Source organism: Astatotilapia calliptera, chromosome 6 (assembly GCF_900246225.1).
Source record: "Astatotilapia calliptera chromosome 6, fAstCal1.2, whole genome shotgun sequence".
NCBI lineage: Eukaryota > Metazoa > Chordata > Actinopteri > Cichliformes > Cichlidae > Astatotilapia > Astatotilapia calliptera.
Genome location: NC_039307.1, coordinates 16,918,259 through 16,941,531, shown reverse-complemented (window position 1 = coordinate 16,941,531; position 23,273 = coordinate 16,918,259). Strand labels below are relative to the sequence as shown.

At 42.2% G+C, this 23,273-nt stretch overlaps 1 protein-coding gene across 13 annotated transcripts in view; it reads right to left on the bottom strand.

The window, feature by feature from the left end:
- Positions 1–23,273, bottom strand: part of nfixa (nuclear factor I/Xa) — a 113,309-nt gene that overhangs the window by 65,413 nt on the left and 24,623 nt on the right. For 10 of the 13 annotated variants that reach the window (XM_026170650.1, XM_026170646.1, XM_026170653.1 and 7 more), the window contains one exon: positions 12,859–13,390. In XM_026170650.1, the coding sequence (XP_026026435.1) occupies positions 12,859–13,390 (532 nt within the window). Of the gene's footprint in view, positions 1–12,858; positions 13,606–14,239; positions 14,636–18,262; positions 19,067–23,273 lie in introns of those variants that run through there. The other 3 variants (XM_026170648.1, XM_026170651.1, XM_026170645.1) reach the window with 3 other exon arrangements.

Genomic DNA, 23,273 nt, shown 5'->3' with positions numbered 1-23,273 from the left:
TTCTTTAATTGACCATCATGTCGCCTTAAAAGATGGAGTGCCATCTTGATTTACCACTACTTTCTAAGAAGGTGACAGGAAAAAAGGGAAACTGGGGAAAGGAGAAACATGAGACAGAAGAGATTAAGGAAACTGAATAATTTGCCTGAAAGAAAAAAATGAACAGACAATGCTAAAACAGAGAACTTGAGATGGAAACAGCGAGAGACAGAGGGAATAGGAGAGAGGGGTGTAATTGCAGGAAAAAGGGGCTCATTAGCCCGTCACTATCCTCAATCTAACCCTCAATTTAAGGTCAGGGAAGAGAAAGAGAGAAAGAGACTACAGAAAATGAGAGAATCAGAAAAGGAAGGAGGAATTTAACAATAATTCATCTGCAGTTTATACAGTGTTAAATGATTCACTGTCAAACTTTTCTTTCTCTGTTAAACTTTCTACCTCTGGCCCCTTTACACCAGCTGGCAGCTCTGAGCGCGCACGCTGCACCGTCATGCATCACACATCATATCTCCTTACACACCTCGCGTGACGAATGCACCGTCTCTCTGGCCCGTCTGAACTCACTTAGGAGTAAGGAAGAAACGCTGACTTTGTTCTCAAAGAGAGAGGAAAATTGATAAAAGAGTGGTGTAAAATATAAAAGACCCAGTCAAAGAGATTTAATACCAAGCTGTACCCAAACTGCCCAGAAGTCCCTCTAGTAAAGTACTTCTGAACCCCAGACCAGGTAAATTGTAAACTGGTATTTTCATCAAGTGGAGCCCAACTGTTAACAGTGATTGGCCCAAGGCAACTTAGGGATACCGACTCACAGTTTAGGAAAGCAGGGTGATGAGATATCCATTCCTTCCCTGCAGAGCCAATGTGTTGCCCTACCCTTAACTACTCTGTGCAGTTTAGAGCTGGAATGTAGTGCATGGAGAGCACTCAGAGTGGCTACAAAGTCTCCAAATGGAGTGCTGCCTAAACTGCTTTTTCTAGTCATAATTTTAAGCGATTAGTCACTTTTCCGCAGCTACTTTTAGCTTCTGAACATGTTCTGGATGTAGCTTTAATTGGGTGAACCTCTGAAATGTGCTACCCGCCTTTAACTGTAGTCCAAACTCTATAGGTGCACCACAAAAAAAGAGCATCACAGTTACTCTGAAGTAGGGCTGCTCGATTATGGCAAAAATGATAATCACGATTATTTTCACTGAAATTGAGATCACGATTATTTGACGATATTTATTTAACCCTTTAAGACCTACCATAGAACCAAGTCCACCAGAGCTTATATTATTTTTTTTACATGCTGTAGTGCCATTTGTGGGAGCATTTCAAGTTGCTATACATCAATACAACTGTTATAGCCCATATTTTAATAATATGTATGCATTAAGTCCATAGTAATTACATAAATTGCAAAAAAGTGCAATAAACTAAAAAAAATTGAAAATCGCTTTTGTTTTGTTTACATATATTTCTACTTGGAGAAATTTAAGAGGTTTATCCCTCAAAACTTTAAATACAATAAAGTTGCAAAAAATAGTTTCCCACCATGGGAAATTTACTTTGAGTGTCTTCATAGTTTTATTTTGGAGATACAGCAATTTTTATATACTGCAGGAAAAACAAAAAACAATCCTATGATGCAAATTTGCAAAGAAAACAGCATGTGCATCATTTCACTGTGGGAAGTGTTACGAACAGCTGATAGGAACGGCAAAGCCTGTTTCTGGAATATTATGTTTTTGTTCCTGCAAGCGCTTTTTATGCAGTTTTTGCAAAGCTTTATGTGGAACGAAACCGTGACCGAGGACAAGCTGATGGCATCAGATGTAAGTACAATTCCTCCGGTTTCATATGCAAAACAAATTATTGCGCTAGCTTACACGGTTCAGGTTCTACAGGGATTTAAAAATAGTTACACAAAACGGAGCGTGCTGCTCTGACCGGCTTTAAAGGGTTAACAATGACTTTAAAAAATAATATAAAATAGTGTGCAACACCACTGAAGTTTTTTTTTTTTAAACTCTCTTTTCAACCAACGGCAGTCACTCTCCAAATAACTTCTGCTTAGCTTTCCGAGCTTCCCTCGGGTCCTCTTAATCAGCGGTCTCCACCCTTTTTTGCGCCACGGACGGTTTATGCCCGACAATATTTTCACGGACCGGCCTTTAAGGTGTCGCGGATAAATGAGGGAGGGGCTAATAATCGGCTCAGTCATTTTTAATGATCGTTGAAAGCCCAGATCGTAATCGTGATTAAAATTCGATTAATTGAGCAGCCCTACTCTGAAGTGGTTATATATAGAAACTATACAGGGCTTCATATAGTCCTGAAAAGTGTTACCACTTACGATGCTCTAAGTCAGCAGGCCTTGCATTGTTTACAGTGCCACAGCAGGAATGCCTCGCTGGATAAAGCTGAGGTAAGAATAAGCACTGCACGAATCCCTACTGTACCAGACTACCCACTGACTAGGTTTCAGCAGTTTGCGCTTGGCCTGTGTGTATGTGTGTGTTTGAAGGAAAAAAGGTGGGTGGATGCACCAGGTGCCAATCCATGCAAAGAGAAAATGTGCCCAAAGTGTTGCAGGATTTCCACTGTCTGGAAAAAGCACAAATAAATACAACCATTCACAAGTGTCCTTTTCTATTTAGCATACAATCTGGATCGCACTAACATTATCATCCCATTAAGTACGAACAGTCTGTGTGTCACCTATTTGTTTTGTTTGCAATTAAACAGGATAAAACAGATGACTGTACAGACAAAGCCATGCACTTACACAGAAGCATACAGTCACACACTTTGTGGAGGAGAAAAAAAATGCAATCTGAAAAGAAAAACAAGAACTAAACAATACACCATCATGTTTTAATTTCACTTGTCGTTCGAATTGTTGGGCCACTGATGGTTGTCGGCATCAGTCATAAAACCATATTGCCTCAACAGATGCATGATGATGTACACAGATCATAATCATGCATTTATAGATCATACACGTGCTTTGGCAACACATGCGGAGCCAAATATGTGCAGCTGAATGTTTACACACCCCAAGAGAAGAGCATTGTTTAAATAAATGTATATACTCATATATTACACACTGAAAACGCATCTCTATACCATCTTTCTCCCTCTCACTCTCTCGTCTCTCTCCCTGTTTTCTTTCATGTGGGAGGCAGCAATGGGCACCCAGCCATGCCACATCAATATGCGTACTGGTGAAACGCTTCCCCTGCTTCCCCCACGTTGCAGTTGCCGAGGCCTGCAGCAGTTGAAGCGGCAGCTACTGTCACCGGATATGGCAGGTCATGTTAGCTAGTAGTTAGTTAAAGGAGGTTAGCGAGCTAGCACTCCCACTGAGGCAGGCCACAACCGGGCTGGCCTTGTCGCAGCAACCTGCCGTGGTGACAGCCCACTGACGCAGACAACGCCAGCCAGTGCCACCCTGAAGGCACCTTGGATTGCACCCAGGCAAGGTTCCCTGGGAGCCCGGGTTGCCATGGTGGCAGCCGAATTTGGGTCCAATAAACGTGAGGGGAACAGGCGGTGGACTGGGGAGGGGGACTTTGGGGTGGCAAGAAAGGGGACAGAGAGAAGGGGGGATTTCTGACTAAAAAAACAAACGAAAAAAAGCCTGTACCAGTCAGTGTAGAAAAACATATTAATGGAAGGACATTAAAATTAAATCATTCATCCCCCAAAAATAAGACAGACGGCAACAGAGAAACTGCGATACTGTGTGTGGTGGATGCTGCTGCTACCTACACAAAGGGTTTTTAAGAGTCTCTTAACATTGTCAATGACAAGATGAAAGTACTGCATGTCTTCCGCTGCTCCAAGGTTGTAAATGAAAAGTATAAAGCTCAGCTGTCAGATCACTCAAGTTGCAAAGTGACAGATGCACTTCTCGTGTCTTACTGCACAAGGCCGCGACTATAAACAAGACGTGCTCTTAACAATTACAGGCAAGTTTAAAAGAGTCAGAGCTGTTAACAGTCACACTCAAGTGTAACACAATTAAACATAAACCAAATAAAAGCTTTTAAAAGACGCCCCTCACTTGGCTTCCCGCTCCGCTCTTTCAATTACAATTCACTAAGTGGTTGGAGGTGACTTAACCCTGATCTTCGTGTTCATAAATTCATCTCCTCTTAATGAGAAAGTTTTCACAACAGAAATGCGCCATAGGACTTTTAGCAGTTAGTTTACACCTGGCTCCCTTGGCCGACGGGCCGACGAGCTGAATTATAAACAGCTGAAACAGAGAGTGAAGCATAACACCTTGCTGTGGCCAGTTCACCACGGTGTCCCTGAGACCCCAAAACTCTTCTCCTTCCAAACTCTGAATCTAAAAAAAGATGCCTGCTTGGCTCATAGTACTGTAAATCATGCAAAGTAGAGCATAGTGCTTGGTCTGGAAAAAATAACCATGTATAATGAGCAGACATATGCACATATGCACTCTCACACATATGCACGCCTGTGCTTACACACATAAACGTTGCCAAAAGAACCCCCCACCACCACCCACTACACTGCTTTGTACTAGACACACAAACACACACCGTCTTTAGTCCTTAATTCTAACCCCTGAAAACACCATCCTTTCCTGAATCCATGGTAGTGATAAAGAACAAACACACACACAAAAAACAAAACACTATCTCTGCCCCCACCTTACTCCACTCGCTGAGACTCTGTCCACTTTCCACCTGCTCTGCACACCCCTCCAAGCTCGCTCAAACTCAAACGTGAACACGCACACATAGACACACACACACTAATGCCATTTCACTCCAAACTCATCCTGTTATCTAAACAAGCGCCGTCCTCTCGTCAGCGTCAGTGGGTTCCTTTTTCTGTCTCCTCAGAGAAAAGAGAGACTCTCCTGTTCACAGATGAATGGGGTCTTTTGATGAAGCGCCGAGCCTTGTTTACCGCCACTCGCATTTATTTACCGGCCTGTTTTTCAAGTCGTCATTGAGGGACACTCTACCAAAACACCCCCCGCGTCAACCACCTTTCCCCAACAAACCGCATCCTCATCCACCAGCCCCCTCATCCTCCCCTTAACTACACCCCCTATATGCTCAACATAAATACAAAATATACACACTATGCCTGCTCCCAATTCCATGTTGTTCCCTATCCCGTTTCATCCCGCTTTCTTCTCTACGTCTAGTGTCCTAGATCTGTGTCCAAACTGATTTGAAGCTTACTCGCTTACACAGACGCATGCCAAATTTGATTCTCTGCATTTTGCTGTGCTTCTCGGCTAGCTCACTTATTCACCCCCACCCCCCTTTCTGTCTTCTCTAAACTGCTCTCCTTCTCACGGTGTAACAAACATCAAATGAAGCCTTCATGAAGTTCTTTTTCCTCCAAACATCTAAGAGCGGCTTTTTCGGAAAGACGGACCATCTCAGTGTGATGATGTTTTAACCAGAAAATAATAAGCAACCAAATTAAATAATGAGTTAAGCAAATATCATAAAGTGAAAGGACTACATTTATCCAGAAGGGAAACTAAACTGCAATCCAGCCTGACTGCATACACAAAAATACTTTGACTGACAAATAAACAAATGTAAAAATAAACTAAGGCATTACATACTAACCATAAAGAGTGTTGAAGGTTTTTCTGTAATTTGAAATATAAAAAAATGACTGGTGACAAAACATCTTTGGCCACTAAAAAAAAAAAATCAAGGTTCAAAGCCTCCACATGTGTGATGGCCTGCTTTCATTAAAACTGAGAAAAATGGTCCTATTGAGTGCTAAAATGTTTGTGCTTACAAGTTATTTTACATTTTTTTGTAGCTGCAAATAGAAGTCCAGGGTGTTAATGAGGCTAGGGGAGGGCATTCATTTGAACCTTAAAGAGGAATAAAAGAAAAGCGGAACAAGCGAAGGAAAGAAAAGAGAAGAAAGAGAGGATCAGAGGGAGGAGGTTGGCAGGGAATATCATGAAAATTTGGCGTCTTCCATGCAGGGAGATAGCATCGTGCCAAAAGCGACCGCCGACACAACTCCTCTCACTTTCAACATTAGACTCCTTTGCCGTGTTAAATTCGCCCACATAATAATTTCATTATTCTTCAACCCACATGTGCAAAATAAAATGAAATAGATGATATTTTTATTTCTTTTTTCTAAATCGGTACTGACCCAACTTTTAATTCAACAAAACAAACTCAGCAAAACCGCTTCTCTTAAGAAAAATAACTATGCGGGGAAAAATTTAATAAAAACAACAGAAACATAAGTAATAGTGCCTTGGATTTGAAACACAGTACTGAGGTACTTATTATAGCACGCCTATTGCTGTGTGGCACTGAATACTGCCATTAGCCAGACTCAGCAGCCTTTGCCAGGGCCTCGCTGTGAGTGCAGCCCGGTGAATAAGCCGTGTTCCCTGGCTCTCCCTCCTTTCTGGCTGGCCTGTCTGAGATTGAGCATTGGCCATAGCGCTCTTTCTCCTGCTCCTTCTCCTCCTCTTCCTCCTCCTCTCTGTCTCTCTGAGGTCGGGAAACCCTCCTGAGTGGGTATATGGTTTTTGGGGACAGACACATTTCATGGTTGGCGCCGCTACAAAAGCCTGAAAAGAGACCCGGCACTGGGAAGACACAGTATTAATACAGACAATACCTCCCCCTCGCTGCTTCTGACTCTCTTTTTTCTCAATAACCTCTTTCTTTTCATCTCTTTTTCTTGCCCCCCCCCCTTCTTTTTTTACACTTTAGTTTTTCTCCTAATAAAAAATGTTAAAAAGCCCACTCAGCTCAAGTAAAGAATGCAGTTTTTATCACTGCATGGCGTGGCTTAGCCTACACCCATTTTTATTTAACAAACGTTACTGTGTTTTAATGTGCAATTAAATCTCAACAGTAGGTATTAGACTAGGCTCGGCAGCGTGTGAAAACACTCGTCTTTTCTTTCAAATAAACAAAAAACTGCTAAGCATGTATTACATGCCAGTCCGAAGAGTAATTTAGGCGGAAAAATAGCAACAATGTGTTACATTATTAAATTAGTGAAAATAATAAAGATACATTTACTTTAATTTGCATAATGTATTTCAAGATATTATTTTGAACACATCACCACTGGGCCAAAATTTAAATTAAAGGTTAATTTAATTTGTGGAAATCTAAAATTGTGTAGTTGTAAATTTAAAATGAGCACTGCAATAAATTAAAATACTATAAGGAAAAAAAGATATGCACAATTAGTATCCAAAGAAATGTAAATTGTTTAATTTGAGACGTGTTTTCCCCTAATCATGAAAACCACAGAACGCTGAAAATTTCCTTTTGCTTTTCTGCTGCTCTACCTGCTTTGCGTTTACGCTGCAGTGCTTCTTCTCATGGGGAGCAGAAAAAAAGTCTGACAGCTGGGTTCATTCAAAAAGACACAGGGCATCTGAGAAAAACCAGTAAAAGAGCCAAATAGCACAAACTGTCTTATTTGTCTCCTCCACCATAGTGATGGCCTCCCAATTTCACTGGAATAATCTATTTACCGCATATCTCCGACACTGAAACTCTTCACACAAAAGGAAACAGATGCGGGTAGACCAGAATTGTTCATGGGTTTTACTCTCTCCCGAGTCAGGCACAGCCAAAGAAATGGAGGCTTATGATCGTTATGTAAAACCAAAAAAGCGGAGAGCTTTTCTAGGACAAAAGGCACCGTATCAAGGAGCATGCCAGTTGTCACTGGTCAATTTAATGGGACACCAAACACAACAACATTGTCTTTGACTCGCCTTTCTCGTGTTTTTTTGTTTTTCTAATTTTCCCTCGAGTCAGCTTGTGTCATCGTGGTCTCATGAGATAAATGCAGACCCTGCGGTTTTGGATCAATCTATGTGCGTCTGTGACACCCCAATGTTAGCCTCGCGTCTGTGTATGTGTGCGCGTGTTTTGGAACGAATGAGTACACAACAGGGCTTTGGCTAGACGGATAGCAATAGCTATCCAAATACACAGACTTTTTTCTGAAGCCAAGAATAGTGTGAGAAGACTCCCTCTCACTCGGCCTCTCTAATGTGACGGGGCTCTCCCTGCGTCTTAACCCTTTAGATTTGATACATAGCCACCTCAACGCGTCCCTGAGGCCAGACAGAAAGGCAGAGATGTGCAAAAGACCCGACTAAACGAGAGTCATCAGTAAACATTTGCTGATGCCAAAGCTGCTCTGCATGTGGAGAGCTTTTCTTAGCCGACGTGGGCCCTGTTCCCACCACACACACAACAGAAAAGCCTCAGACCTAACCTACCCCCCCTCCCGAGTGTCAAGATTTCATTTAATCAAAACTTCACTGCTGACGGCCATCCTAAGCTGTGCTTGCACACAAGGATAGTCCACTCAAACCTTGTGATGTCATGGGAGTCTGAGAGGAGATCCAGGAAGTAATTAACAACAGATTATTTTCACAGGGAAAAAACAACGAGCTATGGGGAAAAGAAGACCTGTGGAATCCATCAGAGTATTCCTTTAACTTTTAAGATGTCACAAACAATTCACGTGATTCCTGAGTGTCAGGATTCCTTTCTCTTTTTCTCTCCCTTTCCTGTTACTACATTTTTTCACCTTTTTTCCTCACACATTTAATTACCTTTTTCATCCCCATAAACTCTAGAGTTTTGCATAGTGATGAACGCAAGTAGGGTTTTATTTGTGAATCCTAGCTGTGGTCAGTGAATTGGCTGGGGGCTGGCCACAACACTAAGGCTTCTCTGGGCTTTCTCACAGCAATGTCCAAGGCATGACTACTGCTATAGTGAGAGAGAGGCGGGATCTGGCACTACAGAGCGTGGAGTGTGGAGCGGTCATGGCAGAAATGGCACGGCGAGCACATTTCACACCTCCCTCAGAGTGACTGCAAATTTCCTGTACTGCACTTTTGATTGGAAACACATTTGAAACATCTTTTCATGATCACACTTACGGCGTACAAAAGAAAAAGGGGAAAAAAAATAATAAAACGCTGGAAAAATGCTTTCCAAGCTATGACTAAGTGCATAGAGCTAACTTTGGACCTGACAAATGTTTTTTTTAATCTTCTATTTTTCCGACCTCGAATAAATCAGAAATGTGCTGAGTTTAATCTAAAACAGCCCAAAGATTATAAATCAAATAGTCCACTGAATACTGTGAGGAGGAGCAATAACTTCTCCTCAGATGGTGTACAGCTGCAGCCACCTATGCAGTAGTCAGAGTAACAGAAGTGAGAACTACATCCAGGCTAGTACGGTGAAGTACGTGTAAGCCTATCCAAAGCGCTCCATTCATGGGTTATCAACTGGACACTGGCAGTGTTTGGTGCTCTGGCAGACCCTTGGCACTTCCGGGCCAAGAGATCACTATCTCCATTATAATATACCAGTCACTCACTCTTAATAAACACTAAAAATACACTACTCACTGTACTGCACCACAGCCCCTCTTTCCCTCTCATCTATTTCTCTGCCAGCATTTCAGTTACAAAGTCATTCAGTTTCAAAGACATGTTGCTCTGTCTGCTTTTTTTTTTTTACTCTTTATCTGAGGTGCCTGAAAACAGGCGGAGAAGGTTTTGTATTGTGGCATCGTGGTTTGTTCTGTTACGGCTGCGGTGTGTTATGCTCTGTAACAGAGAGGATCTCAAAGGCTGGCTGGCTGCAGAACAGTCTGAGAAAGCCTGACGGCAAGCCCAGAGATTCCCCGTGGCAGCTTTTGCCACTCTGTCATAAACAAAACACAAGACGTCTTTCTCTTCTTCCCACACCAACGGGGCCCGGGTGCTGCCAAACAGAACAATCACTATTGTAGCCTCTTCTGCTTCCCAACGTGCTCTCTCTCCCTCACTCTCTCTCCGAGTCTCCTACAATATAAACAAAAGAGATCAGCGGAGGCTTTACCTCTGTGAGAGCAACAATGAAGGCGATGTTTAAGGAGACAAAACAAAAGTGTGCACGGGATCAAAGAGGAGCGAGGAAGACAGAGATGCTAAAGACCGACAAAATACAAACCAAACAAAAACAAACAATGAGCACATCTTGTCATTCACTGTGCAAGTGAGTGGAAAAGGAAAACACACAACCACACATCACTGTAACAGATGAGTGCAACAGAGAAACGGAAGGCCTTGATGCCCATTTCCTAAATGTGAGTTAAAAGCAAAGGAAAGACAAGTGTGCTGACCTCACGGAAAGTTTGCACTTGGTGTAGACCCCAAAGCAGCTCTCCAACAAGGACTTAAAGTGAAAATCGGCTCTTTGGAATAAGATAAAAGTGCTGAGGCACACTATTGTATAATTATATATTGTATTAGTCAGATAAGATAAGACAAAGTATCCAGTAAGCCGACATTATGAATGGGCAGCGCACTGGGAAGGGCCTCCAAGTAGTCACGTGTTTTACTATACTGTTGTAAAACTAAGTGCTGCGGTGATGAATACATGCCAAGAACCCGAAAATTGGACGGCTGACATCATCAGTACAGGTAAAGGAAATTTAGTGCAATTCAATTACATTTGTGTGTATGGACACATCAGAACATCTGTAGCAACCTTTACACACTCGGTTTTAAACCCAAGCAGCTTCAATTACTTAAACTAATATACACAGAATTACACCATGAATAAAATATTTTCTGTTGTTCATTGGTGTGTTCCTTTATTCCTTTGTCCAGCATGCCATTTTGCTTTCTCCATGAATTTAAAATATTTGAAAGATTAAAAATAACCTCTTAAAATATGCGTGCCATTTGATTTAGTTTTCATTTTATGATTAAACTAATTTTGCAAAATTTACAAGGGGAGACATTTTCATTTGCGTAAAACAGAACTGACCCGAAATGCACCAGTATACCAATAAATCTTTATAAGAGACATTTTTTTCGTGATTAAATTTGATTATAAATTTAAAAAAATACAATCAATTACATCTACAAAAACAAAAACCCAAACACTGTTGATATTCTCTCAGTATGCTCTAATATGTCCGCAACCTATGGTTTATTACCGCCACAGAGAGACCAACAAAGTGAAGCTGGAACTGCTGCCAGGGTTTGGCTCAGGCTGTGAGTTATTTGGCCTGGATTGATATTTTGCGTGTGTGTGTGTGTGTGTGTGTGTGTGTGTGTGTGTGTGTGTGTGTGTGTGTGTGTGTGTGTGTGTCTCAGAGAGAGAGAGCCTAAGGATCACCTATGATAGCATTTGGCTAGAGTAATGTTAATGCCCAGTGTAAGAGTTGTGCCTCGGCAGACACGAGCGCACGCGCGTGTGTGTGTGTATTTGGACAGTGATTGGGATATGCTGTATATATATGTGCGGGTTGAGTCACTGTTTGAAATTTCCAGAAAATTCCAGCTGACATAATATTAGGTCATGAGTGTGTGTTTGTATATGTAGCCAGCAAATGGTTAAGCAGTGTGTATTTGAAAGATTTGGCTGTGAGATATATTATGTGTGTGTGTGTCTGCGTGTGTGTGGCTTCTCTGACAGTTTTTTTTTTTTTTTTTGCAATGTGGGGGGGAAAACTACAACACAGCCAGTGTTTTGGCTGTGTGTGTGAGGAGTATGCGCACTGGAGGCTATAGTGATGTTTGGCCGGGTGTGAGTGTGTGTATCCATGATGGTGGCTGCGATACAACAATGTTTGGCTGTATTAAACTGTATCTGTGATAGTCCTTGGCCGAACGTGTGTGCTGTGTGGGTGTGTGTACGCAATCGTGACTAAAACCGTGTTTGCCTTTACGTGTGAAAGTGCGCTGCAGAGATGACAGAGTTGTTTTTCTTTTCTTTTTTCCTTTTTTTAAAAAAGAGTGTGTGTGTATCTTTATTTAGCTGTGTTTGTATGTGTGTGTATGGGTGTGAAGGTGGCTGCAATAGTACTGGCTGTCTTTGAGCATTGGCGTTTTGTGTGTGAGTGTGAGTTTGGCAGCCAGGTCCAACGTGGTGCTAACGTTCAGGCAGACGGTGAAGGCGGCAGCAGCCTGCGGCCTGAGAGCAGGAGGCTCACGGCTCTGTTCGCTTTCTCTCTCTCTCACACACACACACACACACACACATAAATACACAAGCACACACACAACCTGGGCTGCGGCCAAATGATGATTTCTGGCTACAATGGCCTTACCATGGCAGATATACCTCGACAGACTGTGTACAATACTATAAACAGTGACTCTTCTTTGTGCAAAATTCATTGCGCAAAAAACACAGAAATTTCATCTCATAAAAAAACAGTCACTCAAACACACACAGACACACACAAGCATGCAAATTCTTTCCTAGGAAAAAAACAAAACACACACACACACAAAATACATGCTCATATGAAGCCGCAAATGCCTCGCTCAGAATAATGAACGCTTACTTGCCAGAGCACGCTGGACGTATGCCCCTGACACACACTAACAAATTCTTTTTTATTACTGTTGATACTACGTTGTCATGTAAACAAACCCCAAGAAACAGATGAAGAAAAGAAAAATATTAAAAGAACAAAAACGTACCCGCTGTTTTCTGTGGGAACAAAAGCAAGCAGGGACTTTCACTTTGTTAATCTGAGAGATAAATCTTTACTTTATTTTTTTTTCTTACCTTTTAACTGCTTAGTTATTACTTTAACGTTCCCTCCGTAGTAGTAAAAAGGTTTTTATTATGTCTCTGAATATTTTTACTTTTACGTTATTCTTTTTATGTTTTTTGTCATTTTCTATATTTTACTATATTGCAAATTATAGTGTGTTGTGTTTCAAATTGTTAAAATGTTAGCGCGATCCTAAAAGCACACCGACATGATTACATGTGGTGAGTGTTTACGTGCTGGCATCCCTCTCAATTAGTGTCTGATGTCCAGTTTCTCACATACCTGGCGTGTGGACGAAGTAGGCCAGGTAGAGGTCCAGCTCCTTGACGGACACTCCGATGTGGTGTGGCTGGACGCACAGGCCAGGGTTGGTGCACTGCGGTGACTTGACCAGTCGTTCTCCGTCCGTGCTCTCCAAGGGGCTGCCCTTAAACAGGATGACCATCACCAGGTCCAGCCGCCACACCTTGTCAGCCTGGCGCAGGCAGTCGATGCGACGTATTTTGCCCTTCTGGTCGGGGTTGGACAGCACGCAGCAGGGGGGCTTTTTGCCCGTGATGGTGAGCACAAAGTCCTCACGGAACTCAGGCCGGATGTCCTTGCGGAGCTTGGCCAACAGGCGTGAAGCCCACTTCTGCTTGATCTCTGGCTTCTCTCCCAGCAGTTCATCCTTCACTGCACGCTCTTCCTCCTTGGACATGCGCTTCTCGTGCTTTTTGAAGTATTTACGCTTGCGGGCCTGCAGGTTGAACCAGGTGTAGGCGAAGGCGCGGACATGGGGCAGAAGGGCCTCGATGAAGGGGTGGAATTCATCCTGGATGAGGGAGGAAGATGGGGGGAGGGTGGATGAGGAGAGGGAGGAGGGGGGGAAGCAGGAGGAGGCATTGGAAAGAGAGGGGGAGAATGGGGGAGAGAAGGATGGGGAGAGAGGGAGAGGGGGTGAGGAGGGGAAGAGAGAGGAGAGGCAGTTAGCACCGGCGCGCAGCATGGAGGAGCGGCGCCTGCTCCGTGTGAGTGGAGGGAGAGAATGAGAGGCGCAGAGAGAGAGGGAGAGAGAGAGAGAGAATGAGAGAGAGAGAGAGAGAGAGAGAGAGAGAGAGAGAGAGAGAGAGAGAGAGAGAGAGAGAGAGAGGGGGAGACGGAAAGATACCTTGCGCTCTCTAATACAGACACATCGCACCGAAGGACACACTTCACAAACCACTGAACAACACATCACTGAATGACTGAGGTAAGAGATGAGACAGAAAAAATATGAGACTTGTCTCCATGAGATATTTGTGTAAATGTTGTTTGTCTGGTTAAATATAAACAAATGTGCTAGTTATAAATAAAAAATAGTGCCATCCTAATCCATTACTAAACATAAACAGTATTATTCTCAAAAGCAGTATAGTAAGTATCAAAAAGTCAAGTAAAAACACAACATTTCTAAAACATAATCCAAACTGACCACGCGTATTATACAATGCTTAAAACACTAACATAATCAAGAAGAACGCACATGCCAAATTCTGATTAATAAAATTAAAGCCGTCTCGCTGAAAAGCCACAACATAAAATATTTGTCCATAAATAATACAACTGCGCCTGCACTCAAAAGTGCTTAACAGTAACGATCAAAAAATATTTGTGAATAAAACAAGAATTACATGGTAGTTACCATTTTGCTCTCTCATCATAAATTCACCCCGTCGATTGCAAAGAAACTTAAAATGCAGAGCCAGTACAATAACTGGATTGTAGAGTCAAAAAAGGCGCTGAAGTAATGCTGAAAACAAAAGAGTGAGGGGAAAAAAAAGAAGCAAAAAAAAGAAGCTGATAAACTGTCCAATAAAAGCAGCAGGGGGCAAAAAAGCTGAGAAAGAGGAGACAGGCCAGGGGGTGCAGTGTAATACCAGCACAAGAACACAGGAGGTACTGTAGCAAGAGCTGCAGGAGAGGTGCTGTGCAAGAGCAGAGCAGAAGGAGTGTAGAAAGTTTAGCAATCTCTGTGTCTAAAAGGATGAAAAAAAGGAGCTGGGTGTGCACAAATAAAATAAAACAGATAGTGCAGCAAAATAATAAAATTGTCAAAAATTAAAACAAGCTTCTTTCTTTGTTTGCAAAAACATGCAGAGAAAATATCTTGATGAAAAACAAAAATGAAAAAAAAATGGCTGGCAAAGCAGCGCGTGCTATTGGTTCAATTCTGATCTGCATAAGACTCACGCAGAGGGAGAGAGAGAGCTGGACAAGGGGGGTGCGGACAGAGGAGAAGAAGGGAAAAAAAAACAAAAACAAGAGGACCGAATCAATGTTGGAAGACTGTGCACGACCGCTGGCAAACCCGAGTGCAGCTTCTTTTTTCCCCCTCTTTCTCTCCAACTCTGTCTCTCTCTTTCTCTCTTCCTCTCCACTTTCCGTCTCTAACCATTGACTGAGTCTGTGCCAACACGCAGAGGGCCCACCTATTTGGCATCGAGTCTCAAACAGCCCAGCCAATACGCACGCTCAAAGCACTGAAAAGGAGGGAAGAGAGAGATGGCAGAGGGAGAAGCAAAGAGGTGGGGGTGTGGATGGTTGGTGGCTGGTAGTGGAGAGAGGGCGGGAGGGGGTGGATTGTGTGTGGTGCAGGCAGAAGGCACGTCATTAGCCAAACAGACAAGTTCCAATCTAGTGCAAAGGCAAAGTCCAGAGGATATTAATTTTACATGCATCCAGACAGCACCCGCCTCCTAAAGCTCCCCCCCCACACTTCTCCCTCCCTCACCACCTTCGTCACCAACATGGTCACAGCCATCCCAACAAACCAGCTCACTCTCTAACTGCACCCCCCACTCCTGAAACACCCCTCTCCCGCTCTCTCTCTCTTTCTCTCTCTCTCTGCTCGCGTTACACCACCTTGGCATGGGATGGCATGAGAAAACACAGACCCAAAATCCCACTAGACCCTGAGACCAGCAGCTGCTCCTGGATTTACCACACAAACAAAGAGAGGAGGGGGGAGAAAAAGACCCCCCTCCACCCCCCAAAACAAAAAATACCATCCAAAAACATGCTCTCCTGTTTCAAAATGCAGTCTTACATCCAAACTGGCCCCTTCGCCTCCTTTTTTTCCTTTTCCTGTTACTCCACTTTAATAGCTCCAGCACCATAGAAACAGAAACACATTAAAAGTTTCTGTTATCAAATTGGAGAGTTGTCTTGTTTGTGGGTGAGAAGCTGGATCTGATTGACAATGATGCCTCAAAATGCTGTGGTGGATGGGTTTATGCAAGTAGCCTATATAGCTTAAGCCTTATAAAACTATCAAAAACAGACTACACAGCTTCCTGTAATTGCAAAGTTGAGTCGAATGCATTCAGCTTTAGATATGCTGGTCTTTATAATAGTAAGGACAATAATATTTTCATTCTGCAGCCAGTTAATTGCCCATATTTTCATCGTGCTGCATTATGAATCCCACAATGACACATAATTGGGACTTAACAGCAGCAGAAAGTGAGGGAGCATGGGCCTGCGTAGCTGCTCTGGACAGCAAGTTGTCTCATCCTCATTGGCTGACTCACACGACCTCAGAGGTACAAGCTGTGCCCAGAGCACCAGGCGAGAAATATCTGACACAAAGGCTCCCACCGAGGGCCGATTCAACATAATCGGATGCATTTGTCAGAAAAATAATATCTCTGTGATGATTTGATGTGAAATACGTAAGGGCTGCTCCACTCCCTAGAAGTGCATTTAAATGTCATTCTCCCAATTTACAAAAAAGGAACACATTTACCCATTTACGCAGTCCAAATTACATGAATTAGTCCACAAGGCTCACAGGAATTACAGAGACATTGTCAAAACTGGAATCTTGACAGTGGGCAGCCATAAAAAGCTAACTTGTCATGTGGCAAAGTTGAGGGTCCGTTCATTTGATTGTGAGTTGAAGCCCCCTGCTGTGCAACGGGACAGGCTGTCTGTGTGAACGCCCTACAAAGGCCAGAGTCCTCTGGTTGGCTCCCAGGACCATCAGATTTAGCCTGGCCTGCTCCCTCTGTCAGCGTCTGACAGAGGAGCTGCAGCCTGGATGACTGGCTGGTCCACTGAATGGCTGACAAGCTGGCTGCCAGGTTGGCTGAAAGGCCGCATGACGGGCTGGGTGAATGACTGGTTGGCTACCCAGGTGGGTAGCTAGCTGGCTAGTTGGTTGCCTGGCTGGCTGGCTGACTGGCTGCTACTGTTGGGGGAGGAAGGGGGGTACAGACCCCATCTGGACCAGGCTGAGCCGGGCCGGGTGCCGATTGTTCGTGCTAGCATACGCCTGCCTCACACAGCCACGCTGAACACGTGAATAATGTGGGAATGAGAGAAGATGGTGGAGGCAAGAGAAAGAAAAAAAAAAACAGGCAAATGGAACATGAGGAGATGGAATTAAATAGGATGTGTGTGTTTGTTTTTGTTTTTGAAGAATAATAACGGAGGTGTGTTTGCCACTTATTTGAAAAGACTGAAGGGATCTAGACTTTTTTAATGAATGGGCCACAGACAAAGAACAGGAGAGCTATGTGCCAAGCACTGCAGTTACTTCCTCAATATCATCACATTACTGACAAGCGAAATGATAACCAAGATTCATATCAGGGAAATGAAAACCAATCCATTGTCCGAAGCGACGTGTTTTCTTTAGCGGATGAGCCCTGAGACATTTTTTGAACAACATAACTCCTGTTAAATCTTCATACCGCAAAAACAGGATGAAAAACTGAAGGTATCCTATTACGAGATAAAATTTTATCTGTAACATTAAGCAAATAAACTGCAGATACTATGCAAAAAAACAATACCCCTACCAGCCCCCCCTATAATCACTCTAAAAGAAACAAAAAAACCCTTTTAAAATCACTTAGTTAAATCTGCTACAGGGCCTCCTTCTTATGATCATAAACTGGACCAAATGCAAAATTATGCACAGCCATTGAGGTTTGTTCACAAATTGCAGTTAAAGAAAAAAAATCTTTTATTATTTTGGCTAAGAAATCAGTCTGTGTGGCACCCCGCTGTTTAATGTGTCCTTTTTTTGACATTTTCAAACCCGCAGCTCCTTCAGCTCATTAAGGAAGATTTCTCCTGTTTGCCCACAATTCTTCACGGCAGAAGAAACAGTGGCAGTTTTTCCAGGCCTGAGCCTGTAGGTATCTGCGCTGCAATAATGTAAGAGAGCGCTCCTCTTATCTCTGCATGCCATGCTCTGTCTTTCAGAAAATGACGACCTTTGTTCGGTCAGTCCGGGCGAGCCAATCTCCACTCACTCCACTCCGCTCCAGCCCTGACACGTTACAAACGCAGAGAGCAGCAGAGAAATGAAATCCAAACTCAGGTTTTATTGAGGCTTCAAGCACCAACAAACCTATAAAAAAAATAAATAAATCACCGTGTTCAACAATTCGGAGAAAATTAACAAGAGCGCTCCGTTTGAGTTTACTCATTAAACCAGTTTGTCACGTAAGGCTGGCTCGGGGATTACCTTAACTGTTTAAATAGCAGGGGCTACGAAATGAGGCCAAAAATTGAATTAAAATAGCATTAAATTCGAGTCAACATTAAATCCTTTAAATGAGAAAAACCCCTCTGTGTGGCCTATCCTCCACCAGAAAAGGGCCTGCACCTCGTCTTCCTACATTTCCCAAAACACTATGAAAATTAATACTCTCACCTCTGAAACAACGAAGCCCACCATTTTCACCATCTTCAGAAAAAGAAAGGCAAAAAATGTTTAGCGTTTGGTTCTTGGCTGATAGCGCCCGTTAACCTCCACGACCGTCGTTCCCAGCATCCGTCGGTCTGTTTCTGAATTAGACTTTTTATGTTGCTCTGTAAAAATAAATTGCAGGCCTTGAAGTCGACTGCTCTAAATACGAAACCTGTTCAAATCAAACGTCCCTCTTTCTCACGCCAAAAAAAGAGCTCTGAGGCTGTCTCTGTTGAGAGGCCTACCCACTACAAAGGGGGTCAAACTAATGATAAACTAATAAAAATGTATGCTAGTTCAATTCCTGCTGCTAACATAGGCTTAGCATTAGGCTATAAAGTGTGACCTCTGTGAAAACACATGTTAATCAGAGTAAAATCAATCACAGCTGCTCTAAAGCGTTTATGCGGCTTGCTTCTTTTTTTTCATTACATATTTATAAAGAGCCTCAATTTAGCTATAAGAAATATCGATCGATTTTAGAAAGGAGCAATAGTTTCTACCCGCCTCAGTGTTTACGATGCAATTAATTTTAACAAGCATAACTTTGGCCTGTTTCCCACATTGTCGTGTTTACCTGAGATGAATTTGCGGTATCAGTCTAAGTGTGCAAATAAATATCAAAGGAGCAAAAATAAACTCAGGACACGTGGGAGGAAATTTCTCGACACTTAGGCCTGCTTTATGCCACATCCTGCACGCTGAGGTAACAGTAAGAAAGCAGACATTACATTCTTACATTTGATGTCAGTGTTTTGCAGGTGAAATATTTCAGGTTAATAGCAAAAAAGGGTGTTTTATTTATTTTCTTCTTTTAAATTGTGTGATTCAAAGTCATGCAGAAATTTAAAAGAAAAACTTAAAACAAAATTCATGTAATAAATGTCATTTGCTCATATTTTCTTCATGACCTAAATAATTTACATTTTTAGAGATTATTCAAATTTTAAAATCTGAGCTTTCTATAACAAGTTATTTTTTTAACCTTACTTGTAATTGCCAAAATAGATTAAATGCTGTCAATTTATTATACATTTGAAACTAAGTAATACCAAAGACTTTTTAAAACTTTTTCAAGGGAGACATAATTTTTTCTTTAATAAGTTATTTTAAAAAGTGTTTTTTTTTAGCAATAATCAGTTAAAAAGGGGCATCATGAATGTGTATTATATTTTATAGCTACACCTAAATGTACCACTGCTCCAAATGTTGTTTTTATTTTATTTTACAATATATTTACTATAATATAAATTGAACCTAAACTTAAAATAATGTTTTAAGATTATGCAACCATATTGCTGAACGCCAGATTTGTCTGTTGAAGTTATATTTCTTTCACAGGTTTTCTGTTATTTTATATCTAGATGATCCTGTAAAATCAGGCTGCACACACACACACACACACACACACACACACACACACACACACACACACACACAGAGAGAGAGAAAAGGAGAGAAAGACGGAGAGAAAGCTCGTGAAATTTTCAGCACGTCAGGACATGTCACAACTGTAATTCAACTTTGACATCTGTTGTGTAAAATCACATATTGAAAAAGACTATGGTGATATAAAGGAAGCACTGTGAGAGATCTGAATCATTTTGTGTGTGTGTGTGTGTGTGTGTGTGTGCGCGTGTGTGTGTTTGTGTGTGTGTGTGTGTGTGTGTGCATGCATGCATGCATGCATGTGCAAGTGTGTGTGTGTGTGTCTTCAAAAAAAACCATTTTCGGTTAAAGTTTCTTCAGTTGTTTTTGCTTTTTATAGGAATCAAATATTTTTCAGAGACTTGGTGAAACATGGAGTTCTAACTATTTTATGCCATATGTGTATAATGCCTTTTTAAAATTTGTACACAAAAGAAAATGGAAACAGCAGAGAGAAAAAAGTTTCGGTAAGAGAAATTTTCATGTTTCCTTCATATAAGAAACATGGGAAAATCGGGTGCACAGAGAGGACGCCTGATTGGATGTATCATCTCGCCATTAGAAGGTGGAAATTTAGTGACCTCACTGTTCTCGGAGATATTAAAAAAGGAACATCGAGAAGTTCATATGAAATGCGATTTCCTTGGGAACGCTAACAAAATTTATTTCCTTTTTTGTTCCATCACATTCAGACACAGACACACAGCATTTCTCTTGAAATGTCCTCCTTAATGTCTCATCCCTGCCACTCATTCGCTTTTGTCCTCAAAACCTTTTCATCCATTTCAATCCTTGGAAGAATTAAAAAAAGGAAAAACTTCCTCTTTTTCTGCTCTCTTCCTCCCAACGGCACAGATTGATGTTAAAAGTGTGTCTGCGCATCGTGTGTAATTACGCCTGTTTACACACTGAAGCATTACTATGTGTGAAAGTCTGGAAGCCATTTGTGGCATGAGGCTGAGAGAGAAAGACAGAGCAAGCGAGCTTTAAACAGCTCCAGAGACACAAGGACTGATAGCAAGCCGGGGCTTCTGACACAACTGCAGACCTGGGTAATTTTATACTCAAATATGTTTTCTCGTTTGTATGACGGGTTTGTCTTGCAGACTGTTTCAGCCTCAAATGTAAGCACATCAAAGATAAGATCAAGGGCTCTTTGTGTTTCTTTTTAAGTATCCAAAATTTGTTCAGCCAGGATTTTCCTGAGGTTTATGTGGTTTTTCTATGACTCTGGTCCATTTGCATAAATTTCACCTTACACAGTTAATTGTAAACAGGGCTTTAACCTCACAAGTGAGTCATACTCCCAATTTATGTTCTGAAAATGTTTGGAGAACAGAATTAAATTTGGAGTCGGAGAACACAGCTTGTTAAATATATCTGAATTTTTCTCTTTAGATGTGGCAAACGCTAAATGTTTTGTGGGCACTTTAAAGAAGGCTGCGTGAAACGTTAGACTTTTGCCCCTCTGATCCAAAACTGGATGCTAATCCTGATATCAGTGCCGTCAATTAGAAAGAATGTTTAGATATTACAGCGCGATGGGAGCGCTCAAACTAAATTAGGAGGATCTGCACTGCATTTTGCAAACAACGATTTAATAAACCACTCCGACATGTAGCTGCAGCTAGACGGTATGGTATAGGATTACTCGCAGGCAATTCCTAAATGAATACATACAGTATAGATTACTACCGTATGTGTGGTTCTGTAGCGTCACCAAATGCACACGCGAACGAACAGATACTGCTGGAGGTGGCATTTTCCGACAGGACATTGCAATAGAACTGAATACAGCAATTCCCCTCGACAAGGGCAGCCATTCTTGATAAGGTCAAGTAGGCAGTGTGGCACTTAAGAGTGTGCATGCGTGTGAAACACAGAGAGAGAGATTGAGGGGGGATGACAGAGTGTGGCAGCTTTCTGCCTCAGTAAAGGGAAGCCATAACGTCTGTCTCACACTTTCTGTCTCACTCCAAACTGAAGTGCATGCTGCACACACCTACAGCGTTCCAGTCGGCACATGCCAGCGGCACAGACTGGCTACCGTGCCCTGCCTACAGCTGCAGCAAGGGCTTTGAACCTCATGATTAGCAAATACAGCAGGAATCGAGCAGATAATGAAACCAGATATCCCCTCCCCGCCATGCCCTGCTCCAGCAGTAGCCAAGGCCTGCTACTCCTCGCACAAGAGATGCACTATTGAGAGACTTTCTCTCTCACTCTTTCACTCCCCCTCATTCTTTTATTCCTCCCTGGTCCTCGTTCTGCCAGTCGGCAAGGCGAGATGCCAACCTCTCCCCAAAGCTGGGCAGAGTGCCCTCACCCTTTATGCAAATGATTCACCACTAGCCCAACACGCACATTCATTCCGTGCCCCCCACCATCACCTACTCCTCCAATCCTTCATTTATTCCTTTCACCTCTTACTCTGCAATCCCTCTCTTGCTAACACTTTCCCTTTCCTGCACTTCATCTTGTTGTTGCACTTCAACTATCCCTCCCTCTGCTTTTTGCTGCTTCACTCACACTCTCACTCCGACCAATTTGCCTGAGCTCCCCCTTTCTTTCAGCTGCTATCCATCTTCGAGCATCTCTCTCCCTCCTTTCACCGTGGAACTCCTTTTTCTCGCTGCCTCTCCCTCGCGCAGCTTGACTCACCCAGATTCAAACTTGTGCACTCATTCCTCGCCCGGTTTCAGACAGGCAAGTGCAGAAACTAGCTTTACCCTCTTTCTCTCTCTCTCGCTCTCATACAGCCACTCATGCTATAACACATACCCTGTTTATATTTCTTAAAGGGAAAGAGTCTCTTCCAGAAATCCCTGTTTTTCTTGATCTCTTCCAGTTTTTATAACCATTATATCATCTGTCAGCATTTATCGCTAAGTAGATTGTTTGAAAGAAACTGTTTGGCACGATTGTCCGTATATTTCCTGTGAATTTATTACCTGTTTTGTGTGACTGATTGCTTCCTTGATTTTTCCCTGAGTCTTTGTTCAATCTATTAACACTCTCTTTTCACAAAAGGGGAAAAACTGCATGAGAGAAATTAGATTTGACATAATTACATGTTTTAAAATTAGCGTTCTTCTTCTTTTTTTAAAAATACAATGCTTTCAGAGATTACAAGTGTAGCAAAATAGACTTTCAAATAAAATGAAATTGCTACAGCATTTTGTCACTAGACTGGCAGTCCGTCTGCTTTTTGTGGCTTCATTTTAGTTGGTTAAGAGTCAAATAGTCTGAAAACAATTTTTTATAATTCATAATCGAGTTTCTAAATGTAAAAACACACTTTTAGCTTTTGTTTTCGGGAAGCCGATGTTTTACAAGGACATAAAAGCACTGCAGATTGAAATTAACTGGATGAAAAGGGCTTTTATGGAGGAAATACCCCTAACAAACAACAGCCCGGTGACCACATGTACAGCTAGAACACTAAAAATGTTTGGAGCACTGACCCCCTGGCGTTACAATCCAAGTTCCACATCAGCTCCCTATCAGGAACTCCGAAGCTTGCAGATTTAATTCTGCTTATCATATA